The sequence below is a fragment of the Typha latifolia genome, chromosome 5, assembly GCF_019914945.1.
Source record: "Typha latifolia isolate L0001 chromosome 5, TyphaL0001v2, whole genome shotgun sequence".
In the NCBI taxonomy this organism is placed as follows: Eukaryota; Viridiplantae; Streptophyta; class Magnoliopsida; order Poales; family Typhaceae; genus Typha; species Typha latifolia.
Window position 1 is genome coordinate 15,501,612 of NC_133090.1, and position 12,573 is coordinate 15,514,184.

Sequence of the window (12,573 nt, forward strand, 5' to 3'; positions counted from 1 at the left end):
ATAAAAATACTAACGTTCAATATTTGTAACTTACATAATAAAATTATAAAATTGAAATTCAAGTATTCAAATAACTGTGAATTGAGTAACAGAGATACTAAATAAAACAATAAATATTTAATAATTAAAATTATAAATTTAAAAAAAAATACAGAGTACTTTTTCATGTTCGGTGTCTTGTTTGTTTTAGTTGAATATGTGATGAAAAAAAAAGAATTTATATTATTTTAGAAGCTAAATAGGTGACATTAAACAAAAACCGGGTCGGGATTATTAAAGCTCCGCAGTTGGTCCTCGTGTCGAGGTGATCCATCTCACCGTAGCGTCGACCCACGTGGTCCTCCAGAGCACTTGTTGTGGGGCCCACGCCACGTTTTCCACGGATCGACTGCCAGCTCACCCTCAAATACTTTTACAAACTATTGTGCTATACGCATCTGAAGAACTTCAAGAACCCCGAGCCTCCATTGGCTGGATGCCACCGCAATTAAGTAATTACAAATCTTTTTTCGTGTACGAGTTAGGTGTATTAAATGACAATATATCACACGTGGCAGAAGTAATCGTTGAAATGAAGGCAACTAATACCTATAATCTTCACACGCGGCATGATTTGAGAGGTATATTAGTTCGGTTAGGGTAATCCAAAAATTAAGATAAGGCAGCGAATCAACGGCTGCAAATTAAACCACAGGAGGAAGTTCGTGTATTCGGGATTGCAAGCGATCAGTTACGACAGACATGCGTAACACCAAAGCTACGACGCGACAGCTGGCAGTGGTCACTTTCGGCGGTCCATATCGCCACCAAAAGCAAGTCGTTTGACCGTGCGAGGGTCCGACGTGGCCTCATTTTCCGAGTACGTGAGATCCTTCGGGTCGGGTTGAGCAGCATGCAGCGGTGAGTCGACTCCTGATTGGTCCATTCCTGGGCCCGAAAATATTTCGCCAGTCGAAGAGCGGCAGTTAAGGATGCAAAAGCTGGATGCCAGGAGAGGCGGCCGACAAGGTGACGTGGTGCTCAGTGGGAAAGAGTGCGATAAGGCGAGGCCGTGGGTCCCAGAAGACGTGGACGTGTCAGTAAAGGGAGGGGAGCGGATCCGGTTTCGGATTCGGGTTGTCGTTTCATAGAAGGTCAATGGAGCCCAAGATGTTGGAGTTTCTGGGCCAGGACGCTTGGGCCTCCTAATTATATAGGATTTTGCATGGGCCTATTGAGACTGGACCACAATGGGAAAGGAAAGTGGCCCCAGTTCTATGCGGTCGCTTCATCTGCCGTCCATCGCATCTAGATGTAATATCCAACCGATGCGGAGGCGTAAGGGCCTTTTGGTCATTACGCCCCAGCAAGAGGAGATAGGCGAAATAAAAGAAAGGAGAAAAAAAAAAGAACCAATCACGTTCGCCTCGTGGCTATTCTTCGCGAACATTTGATACGGACGCACTCATATAACGAGGATACGACCATCAGCGGTGTCCGCTTCTCGGTCCACCGCTCCACCCCCTCTTCCTTCTCCCTTCCTCCTCCAATCTAGGGAGAGAGCACTCGAATCATCGATCGAATCCTAATTCGTCGGATCCAAAATGAACGACACGGATGTCAGCAAGCAGATCCAGCAGATGGTGCGGTTCATCCGCCAGGAGGCAGAGGAGAAGGCCAACGAGATCTCCGTCTCCGCCGAAGAGGTTGCGTCTCCTTCTTTACATCTTTGATCGCTTCGTTTTAAAGTTCTAATCGGAATTGCGTGAGGAAACGATGAGATCAATCTACGGAGATATTTTACTCTGATCATCTTTATATGGTCATTTGCATATCATTTTGTTCACTTATTTAAACCAAATAGAACTGCGTACTTGATACTGTACGAAAACAGTTAGTGGTTCATGCTAATAATGAACTAAAATTATGAAAAGACACAATCTCCAAATATTGGACTTTTACTCTGATATGGGTATTAACTCATGTAATGTTAGGTGTAATCCATCCATGTATGTGATCTTGCATCTTGTCTGGTTAAAGAATAGGAGAAAGAAAAGCTTCTCATGTTTATGCCCAGAGAATTTGCTAACTGGGTTGTTGCTTTTAGATGTATAGACCCTAAGAGCCTATATTAAGTCTCTTAAGCAGTGGGTATTACTAGTTAATCGTCTTTGTCCATGTTCTGGTTCATAATTTGGAAATTTGTACTGTGTTGATGCAATTTTGTGGTGTTATCTTAATTTTCTGTTTGTCTTCCTAAAGTCTTGGTTCTGTGCTTTGAGGGTTCTAGGAATTCAACATCGAAAAGTTGCAACTCGTTGAGGCTGAAAAGAAGAAGATTAGGCAAGAGTATGAACGAAAAGAGAAGCAGGTTGAAGTTCGCCGAAAAATGTAGAGTACTGCATATTTTCTCCTCTTATCTTTCTTTTTATTCACTTTTCTGGAAAAATATATTCATAGGTACCCACTCCATGTCCACACATTAAAGCTTGTTTCCTACCAATTTAGACTGTAAGATTATGTTGGTCCATCTAAACTTTACGTATACTTATATGAAGTTATATTCCTTGTCGTAAAAAAACTTCCGCCTTAACGGCTCCCGTCTTAGATAGAATATAATTAGGCTCCACTTTGGTTCCACCTAGGTGACTCTTTTAGGCCTCGTTCACATGTGGAATAAGGTTGAAATAGGAATAGAATTTATATTTGTTATTATCAAAATGAGAGATTTATTCTAGAAATAACTATTCTTATATTCACTTATTCTGAAATATGGGTATAATAATTACCTTTGATGTAATATAAAATAGAAAAAAAGTTTTATTTTTTATAAAATTATGATAGATACCCTTTAATTTGATATAAAATAGAGTGATAGAGGATAGATATTAAGAGTAAATTGGTAATTGGGTCGGTGTATAATATAAGATTTAATTTTGATAAATAATGTTTGTATTCTTGAATATGATTATTATGATGTTTAGATGTTATTCTGAAATAAGGAGTTGTATTTCATAATAAGAAAAAAAATCATCTCAGAAGTGAACATGGGCTTACCATTTCGTATCATATTTAGTATGTAAATTAATTCTAAAAATTAAAATCATTGTGTATCTTGATGATTTAATGGATTATAACAGTTCATAGCTTATTATAGTTCTTAACAAGAATCCATTAGTATATTGTTTAGATTGTAAGTATTAATTTAACTTCTTATCTACGTATTATTTATCTAATTATTAACCGTCTTGAATTATGGGCACCTGCCTAGGCACTTGCCTAGCAATTAGGCGCTACATGATCCCTAATTTGCCCGTTTACTTTCTGATTATTACTTTCTGACAGTTTTCCTTTACTTTCATCAGTGAGTATTCTATGCAGCTAAATGCTTCTCGTATAAAAGTTCTTCAAGCTCAGGATGATTTAGTTAACTCCATGAAGGAAGCTGCTGGGAAAGAACTCTTGAATGTCAGCCATGGTCACCATGAATACAAGAAACTTCTAAAAGAGCTGATTGTTCAGGTTATAGATTTTGAGCATATTATGGTCTAGTCAATGTTTTTCTTTCTGTGATACTGAGAATAACTGAGAATAACCACACAACAAAAGGACAGAATAATCTTGCAAATCTGAAGTTCACAGAAGGGAAAATGATATGTATGATATTTTGTTCTAGCGCTGTACAAGAGTGATATTTGCCATTGTGGTGTATAATAAGTTGTTTCTAAATGATGAAATTTTATATCTGAAATATCTTAGATTCGGGTTATTTAATTAGGTAGATCTCTGTGATTGTATCATTTATTGATGCATGTATGAGCCATATGTTAAATTTCTTTCCACTGAACGAATTTTCTCTTCTTTTGCTTTTTTCTCCAGAGCTTGCTTAGGTTGAAAGAGCCAGCTGTATTACTTCGCTGCCGCAAAGATGACCTTCACCTTGTGGAGCCAGTATTGCATTCAGCAAAGCATGAATACTCAGAGAAAGCAGCTGTTCACTCTCCTGAGATCATAGTCGACACTCATGTATATCTGCCACCTCCTCCAAGCCATAATCATGATCATGGCCTCTTTTGGTAATACATCTTCAATTTTCAATTAGTCTCAAAGGAAGGCCACACCTTTGTTTGTAGGAATAGAAAAATTATACAAAAGATCAGGGTTGTTTTAAATTAGATACAATATCGCATCCTTCAGATCAATGAATTACCTTGCTTATACAATGTTGAGCTATTTAGATACAGTGGTCTGCAAGGACACCTTCTTCTGAATAAAATACATAATTAAGTGGCACATCATGCTATTTCCTGCTCTCATCATCTTGGATAGTGTTTCTCAAGGGTAATATTCAAACTCCTTAATCTATTCTTTCACGTGACTTATTTCTCCACCCAAAGATCTAAATTTTTTTTATTGAGACTTTCTTCTATATATGGTGGCAAACACTTCTGCTCTATTTTTTGCACATCTTTGGTCAAGTGTTTATCTTTTACTCTAGATGCTAACCGACTGCATGTCTGCACTGAAGCTCTTCCAACCATAGGGAAAATATTGCTCTTTAATATGACAATTCAGCTTTTTTAAACTGTTTTAAGAGGTGTGTTCCTTCTATATTTATATCCATGCAGTCGATTTCACTGTTGACTATTTGTATATAATGCAGCTCAGGAGGCGTTGTGTTGGCTTCCCGAGATGGGAAGATTGTCTTTGAGAACACACTTGATGCAAGACTGGATGTCGTCTTTCGCAAGAAACTGCCAGAGGTTTGTCCTATTTATGTTTACTTGATACCATTTCTTCCTTATGCCTCTCATGGTTCTTCTGAAAACAAGGCACCAATTAGCTGAATGAGTAAGAATTTAGTCTAAATGGTTAAATACTAGATTGGCAGCTGGACATGGACTAACCGTGTGTTAACTTTATTTCCCCAGAAAGAGAAAAATTCATACACAAATATGTGCCCAAGGGTATTTTTGCTCGTTGAACAATATTGTTGCTAAAATAATATGTGAGATCTTATGAAATTATTTTCGGACATTGTTAACCCACTCTAGAGTTTCAATATGAGCTACTTCAGTGGTCGATAACAGACAATATTAAACCAGCCACTCTGAAGAGTAAGTTTTCGTTTTAGGACTTGGAGAAAAAGATCTTAGGTCCACTCTGTTAAATTCTTGTTATCTAAATGTGAAGTTTGCATTCATGTTGCAACATTGCAGAATACTGTGCGTTTTGTAGATTTTGTGAGACATGCTAACTATAATAAATAAGAGAAGTTTTATTGGAAGAAAACTCTAGCCCTAAATTACCAAGATTTGGTCCGATCTTTGAGTTAAACATCTCTCTTGCATATTCTACTGATCCTTCATGGTTCTCTTATGGTAAGCTCAGAGCTAGTGGGATTAATTCTATGTTCCTCTTTAATTCAAATCCTGTCAAACTCGGTAGAAAAACATCACCAATAAGAAGGAACATGGACTGAAAGTATAATATGTAAGAGTATTCCAGTAATGCGTTGCTTCCATTCTCATCATTTTGGTTGTTTCCTAATATTTAGATCCATTGACTGTTTCTTTCCATGCAGATCCGGAAGCTTCTTTTTAGCCAAGTTGTTGCTTGATCGACAAACTTGATACTCGGATACAGCTTATTTGTTATTCTGCAGCTATAAAAGCTTATTATGTTTTGTCAATTGAGATGTTATCCAGTAAAGTCTTACTTAAATATACTTATTTATACACCAGAAACTTATTAAGTTCAATATATGTATGTCATTCACTATTAAGTAATATTCACGACTTTCACTTTCCTGACGATATGATTGAAATGAATCGTGTAATAACCGACAAGAGTGATTGGTCTGATCAAACTGTTCCAGGATCTACAACCCAATCTTCATTTTATTATGTTACAAAAAATCATATATAATTTTGGCTTTGACTTCAAGATTTTCCTGGGTGCACTGTAGAATTAACTTATTATTGGTACAACATATATTGATCGAGTGAATGTGGAAATAATTTTTCCTAATGTCTATTGTAACCTTTCTGGGGCATTTATTAAAGAAAAACTAAAACCACGGGCGGCTCAATGACAAGTGGATCGGACTATTTGACACTTGGCAGCATGTTACTGGCTCAATATTATGTGCAGCAATCTAAAGTATAACCAAAAAATAATAATAATAATGCTGCCAAGTAATCGACTGCAGGGAATCTCTACAGTCGAGATCGTAGATGATCTGATCCCCGTGACGAAGACAAAAGATTCCCACTCCTGCTAGTGCTTCAAAACTAGTAAAATCCCCGACTCGGCGATTCACGTGATATCGCCGTCGTATCTAGTGGTCTCTCGCCGCCTCTCTTCTCCTCCGCTCGGTACGTTCGTCTCCCTTCTCCCTCCTCCCCTTCTCTTCGCAATGCATCATCCCAATCCGCCCCTCTTTGGTTTGGTTTTTTACCCAAAAGTGACCCGGAAGAACTAATATTGATTCGTGAAGCAATGTTGAATCTTTGCTCAGCTCCTCTTGATTTGAGTACTTCTATGCCTCATTGGCGGAAGCTAAAAGCTCTTCTTGGGTAGATACTGTATCGCGTATTGTTCAATTTTGCACTCATTTTGGATGATACTGAGCTCCAGAACAACCTTAGCAGTATAATCTTGGTCATGATGAGGAAACTTTGGATCCAATGATGAGGGCAAGATGTAGCGAATAAGTAGATCTTGCTGCCGATTTGAATTGGTTGAAGCCCATTCAATTTGTATCCTTTCCGTCTTTAAATGCATTCACAATCAGATTTTTTTTTTTTTTTATCATCAAGTGACATCCTTTTAAGTATTGTTCAACAGGGAAATGATGGAAATTGTTGTCATTACCTTGATCTTTCTTATTGCATTGGGAGCCCTGTTCATCATTCCAAGATCACGAAATCGAAGTACTGCCAAGACACACTTGCTTTTCCATTCTTAAACAATCTTTTGAGCAGTTTTGTATTATATGAAACTTGTTTCTGTCCAACAGGTAAAGCAAAAGGAACACGTTCAAATGTTGATGGAAAGGTACACCACTTGAACTAGTATTTTTTTTTTTTTTTCACTTGCTTTCTTGTGTCTTTATGCTAAACATTTAATAGCATTGTAATAATTGTCGACATTCAATTTCAGCATCAATTTAAACTGTTTAATCATGCTAAAATCAATTAAAAATTGTAGAGCATATACTTATTAAGGTGATTTTTTCTGCAATAGTGCCTGATTTAATTTCTAATTAGTTACCGTCAGCTCTGTGGAATTTTGCAATTTTGGTCCGGTATATCTGTGGCAAGTAAATCGCATATCAGGATGGTAGAAATATGAAATGCTTCTTATCTGTATTTTGTGTTGCTGATTACATACCAATCGCATCTAAATTGGAAGTCGAGATGATAAGATGCTTCCTTATGTGAATTCTGTGTTACTGATTAATTCGTGTTTTCCTGGTCTTTAGAAGCAATCTTGCTAACAGAAGAAAGGAAAGTTTACTGCTCTTTTGTGAACTGCTCATACTTTTGATACAGATATTGAGGACTTACACTAAGGAAGAGGTCACACTACATAGGACAAGAAAGGATTGCTGGATCATCATCAAAGGGAAGGTCGTATGACGTAGTCTGTTTTTTCTTTCTAATTATTCTGATCCAACTCAAAATAGGAAATTTTGTTTCTATCAAAAATCAATAATTTGGTTCCAAATGCAGATATACGACGTCACTCCGTATGTGGAGGAACACCCAGGAGGCGATGCGATACTAAATAATGCTGGAGGTGATTCAACAGAGGGCTTTTACGGGTTTGTAATTTTGACCGCTATAGAGAAATTAGAAGCATTGTTAGTTTGTTAATGGACCTAGATTATTTGTAAGTACTCAGATTGCAACTTTGGTGGCAGCTTCTGTTCTCTTTCAGAATGGCCATTCTCTAACAAGCTTACTTATGATTTGCTTTGTTTTCTCATACTTATGTTTTACGGTAACCTGTTGAATGTTCGATTATTCTGCTAACTGATCAATCTCCCTTTTCTGTTTCCTTAATTTGCAGGCCACAACACGCTACTCGAGTTTTCGACATCGTCGATGAGTTCTACATTGGTGATCTGAAGTCCTGATGTTGAAGCTTTCTGAATAATTGTGTTAGAATTTTATGAAATCTGTGTCAAACTCCTTTGAACTATGATGTTAATTTTGAAAAGCAGCTTTTCTTGTATTTCTTTTCTGATTAGGCTTCTTTAAGCCCTTGTTTTTCATATCGCAGATTAACATTTTTAGCTGTTATACATATCTTTTTTCTATTGCTGATATATGCCAGATTAAGTAAGAATGTAATGCACTAACTTCTTGTATGATTCAGCAAGGCCATGAAAAACCTAGCTGCAATTTGATACACTTATCCAAGAAGGGGAGGAAAAGAAAAAGAAAACTAATTAAAAGAATGTACCAGTGCACGATTTGCACAAATCTAAGTAATTCCTCCAGAGACCTGGGAAAGCTACCTCATGGTGCTCTCGTTCTCAAGAACAGGCTGCGTTCTGATCATTGCTGCAGTAGGCATTCTGCTCTTCCCAATCCATACAGCCTCCAAAACCTCCCCATCTTCTGCTTCCTTCACCATCTTCTTCATTCTCCTCTTCTTTGATAAATTAAGCATTCCCATAACCATCAAAATCAATAACAGGAATCCAAGAACTCCACCTAAAATCTCTACCACAAGAATCGTCTTACTTTTCCCTCTTTCCGCTGACGAAGAATGTTCTGAATGTTCTGAAGGCACGATGACCGTGAAGTGTCCTGTACTCGTCGATGTACAATAACTCGACGACGACGACGACGACATATCATCGACATGCATGGATCCATCTAGCCCGAACCTTACGCATTTTACCGACGAATTCAATCCTTTTCGCAATGCAACTCGAGGGAAGCTAATAGAAATTTGATCGCCCAGGGCTCTCAGATCAAGCTGCATGGCACTGCGTAAGCTTGTACTGTTTGATGTCGCATCATAGGCTAACAAACTCACAACAGGAGAAAGGAGTTGATAACCTGACACATCGTAATAAGTAGCAGATAAGTTACCCCAGCTCTGGTAGACAAGTATCAATCTCCTTACATGAGGCAATGGCAAAGTTCTTGGAGGAATATGAGCTGCACTCACATTAGCCCCCATGTTCCAAAATGTCTTGCTCCTTAGCCTCATGACCGAAGCCACCATGCCGGAAAAATTCGTGGGGAGGGGTACGTCGTAGACCTGACTGGTACGACGACCGACCAATACATCGAAAGCACGGTCCCGAATCACAGAATCCACCGAGTTGATATTATTCAAGAAGATTTGGCCATGCGAGAAGAGAAGATTAGAGAAAAGAAGCGAACCAAGCAACCATATGGCATGTCTTATAGCCATTTAATCCTAACCGACGAGCTCAATCCTCTCCATCATAATGCTTTGTACGAAGAATTCTAGCTTTGTGAAAAACATATGTATATATCAAATGGTGCGTCGGTCGCGTTGGAATGACCTGTAAAAGTGGGAGCCTAAGACTGGCAAGACCAATGAGGACGGCAGGAAAGTGCACGACGCCAACGAGGAGGGTTGTAGTACGTAGAAAGAACACGCAGAAGAAGACAAGAAACGCCTGGCTTTGGTGCAGTTTGTCTAATTCTGACAGCGGCATAATTACAAACAGGTGGATGGTAGAATGCATGATTTCTATAATAAAGTGGGAATAGTTGGAACTTTTCTTTAATAAGAGTTGGAGCACTATGGTTGGTTGATGCTGGATTAGGTGGGGGTTAGGTTACAGGTCGATAGCTCCTCAGGTACAGCCTAAGCAAAGCGAGCCTTGACCCAAGTTGATGAATGTGCTCTGAAACTTATTAAGTTCTTCTTTTTTTTTAAGTAATTTCTCCTATTTCACTGGATGAGTTTTCCTTTCCCCATAATGTGGTGAAGGAGAGAATTAAATGGTAGTTGGTCATTGACTTTAGTCTCCATATAGTTGACTCCCGCTCAGAAAGACATTCCATTTGAACTCGGTAATCAGACATAATCATAAACACAATCTACAGTAAAGTACTTGGGATCCAGAGATCCCATGCCTCCACAACCGCAGGAATTGCTACAGCCGGGTAATTGGGAGCCAATGGTTGGTCTTCACAACTCGACTGCAGCAAATTCCTACATTAGAAGGTCCTCTTATCGGGTCAAACTTCCTCCGGGACGTTTCTTTTGACCAAGATTCGCCTCCCTAGTGTTATATATATATATTAACCTCTTTAACTATTCAAAAAAACTTTAAAATATGTTTTCAGACTAAAAAAATGACATTTAAGTGTCATGATCAATTTTAAATACGTTAGGAATTATTTTACCTGTTTCTAGAGGAAAGAAAAAAAGATAAATGAAAGATACAATAATTAATTAACCATTTTTTCATTAATATCTTCATATAAAAATAGACTATAATTGTTTTAAAAATGAATCAATTTATGCCTAGGAGAAGATGAGTATACATTGGCGTTTTCTGCTTAAATATGAATGACAAATATATGATAATATATCCAAACCTATATTAATAGCATATAAGGAGTTATATCATCATAGAAAAGGATATATATATATATATATATATATATATATATATATATGAAGAAGATGAAGAAGAAGAAGAAGAAGAAAACTTATTGGTGGAGCTCCCTTCACTCCAAGCAAGAAAGGACGAAGCTCTTCCCCATCATCTTCTCTCCCTCGCATGGTGAGAAGTGAGCCCCAACAACAAACAACCATCCTTGACGGGAGATAAACTAACAAAATAGGATTAGGATTAGGATTAGGATTAGAATGAGAGGAGAGCAGATTAAATAGACCGGAGAATGTGTCGTAAGCCAAAATAGGAATGTAGCCGGAATTACGGTAAGGCGAATCGGGCCGGCGGTAACGTACGTTGGTGGGAATCTAATGCTTCCATTCTCTAAAAAGATTCGATTCTGCACGCATGCTTTAATTGCATAATTAATGCCGGTGTCGACGTGTTAATTAAATATCGTTAACCTCTTCCTTGCTATACTTTTACATGCAAAAAATACGATGCGTATTAAACTGGGCCCTCGCAGTGCTGAACAGTTGAGACTCCTGGGCCGGCCCATTGAGCTTGAACAGGCCGATTAAATACCCTGTAGAAATGTAAAGACATGAAAATTACGACTAGACCCTGATCTTCTCGTTGTCAATTTTTTAATTTCTTTTCTTTTCTTTTCTTTTCTATTTTATATAAACAAAATCTCACGTTAGAAAATTCGAATAAGTGGTTATACACCGACGTGAGAAGCTCGTACCAATTTAATATCTAACAAACATTTTTCTTCTCTTTTTTTGTGACTAATATTCATCTTTTGTTTCGGAGGTCCCTACTTCAGTTTGAGACCAACCAAAATTTTATCCATAATTGATAATAAAAAAAACTAGGATTTAACTAGTATCTATCAAAGTCAAATTATTAGTCTACAGTATATTCGGATTCTAAGATTACTAATTATGGATTTCGAATATATTAATTACAAATTTCATACAAAAAAGAATATTCGAATACTTCTACGGATACTAACTTGAAATTTCATAGATAGTATTTTATAATTCTATCAAATAACTTTGAATTATGTAAATATTAATTATGAAGCCTAAAGATATTAATTATTATGAATATTATAGTTACTAATTATAAATTCTTAATACACTAACCGCATATTCTAGACATGCTAATTGTGAATTCCAAAAATTATATAACTAAGAAGGTAACTTAGATTTCCACACTAGGCACTCAATTTAACACCAATTACAAAATAAAATAATATATTCCATGGACCAATCTAATTCTAAATTTCCAATTACATAGCCAAAGATTTTGATCATAGCATATTAACAAAAAATCTTAAAAGCTCTAGCTCCCAATATAAGAACCATAGGAGAGAAAAGTTGATATAATTATGTCTTTTTAGTGTAAAAGTTGATACAATAATGTTGTGCAATATTCACAGAAACAAATGCAATCAAAGAAATAAAAAAAATAAAATGCACAAACAAATTATATCATGCCTAAGTCTAAAGATTTTTCTTTTGTTATACTCATTTGTTGTGCCAAATTTATAAAATAATTCTAACCGTTACTAGAATTATATTACAAGGGCTTTATTGTTGGCCTCTTGTTTTGAGATCTCTCATTGGATGTAGGAAATATATTCTCAAAATCAATGCAGGACGACCTTAATATATATATATTTTTTAAAAGTGATGTTGCAAATAAACAGAAATAGATATACGTGCGAAAAAATAGTATTAGTATACGATGCAAATCGTTCATAGTATTTTATCTATTATCAATAAATTAAATTAATAATAAATTACAATTATTTATTGTATCAGTAAGGGGCCTGACTTTTTTACCTAACCTATGAATAAAGTACTCTCTTTTTTCCTATGAATAATGTACTTGAGCTCCTAAATAGTATAGGAAAGTGAAAAATTTATCAAAAGTAAATGAAAGAGAAAAAGAAAGAAAATCTT

At 36.7% G+C, this 12,573-nt stretch overlaps 3 protein-coding genes across 6 annotated transcripts; 2 read left to right on the plus strand and 1 right to left on the minus strand.

Moving 5' to 3' along the window:
• The first annotated feature begins 1,321 nt into the window (after positions 1-1,321).
• Positions 1,322-5,795, plus strand: LOC140789841 (V-type proton ATPase subunit E-like). 2 transcript variants are annotated; one of them, XM_073139694.1, is made up of 6 exons: positions 1,322-1,685; positions 2,270-2,370; positions 3,345-3,501; positions 3,859-4,055; positions 4,643-4,742; positions 5,564-5,795. In XM_073139694.1, the coding sequence occupies exons 1-6, from the start codon at positions 1,584-1,586 to the stop codon at positions 5,597-5,599; spliced, it is 693 nt and encodes a 230-aa protein (XP_072995795.1). In that variant the 5' UTR covers positions 1,322-1,583; the 3' UTR covers positions 5,600-5,795. The 2 variants fall into 2 exon arrangements, with proteins under 2 accessions (XP_072995795.1, XP_072995796.1); XM_073139695.1 differs by lacking the exon at positions 2,270-2,370 and having other exon boundaries at positions 1,465-1,685.
• Positions 5,796-6,190: 395 nt separating this feature from the next.
• Positions 6,191-8,314, plus strand: LOC140789842 (cytochrome B5-like protein). 3 transcript variants are annotated; one of them, XM_073139697.1, is made up of 7 exons: positions 6,206-6,356; positions 6,500-6,721; positions 6,829-6,914; positions 7,001-7,038; positions 7,536-7,613; positions 7,716-7,807; positions 8,056-8,314. In XM_073139697.1, the coding sequence occupies exons 3-7, from the start codon at positions 6,833-6,835 to the stop codon at positions 8,120-8,122; spliced, it is 357 nt and encodes a 118-aa protein (XP_072995798.1). In that variant the 5' UTR covers positions 6,206-6,356; positions 6,500-6,721; positions 6,829-6,832; the 3' UTR covers positions 8,123-8,314. The 3 variants fall into 3 exon arrangements, with proteins under 3 accessions (XP_072995799.1, XP_072995798.1, XP_072995797.1); XM_073139698.1 differs by lacking the exon at positions 6,500-6,721 and having other exon boundaries at positions 6,191-6,356; XM_073139696.1 differs by lacking the exon at positions 6,206-6,356 and having other exon boundaries at positions 6,687-6,914.
• LOC140789840 (uncharacterized) lies at positions 8,265-9,501 on the minus strand. The gene has a single exon (XM_073139693.1). The coding sequence runs from the start codon at positions 9,415-9,417 to the stop codon at positions 8,503-8,505; it is 915 nt and encodes a 304-aa protein (XP_072995794.1). The 5' UTR covers positions 9,418-9,501; the 3' UTR covers positions 8,265-8,502.
• Between the last annotated feature and the right edge of the window lie 3,072 nt (positions 9,502-12,573).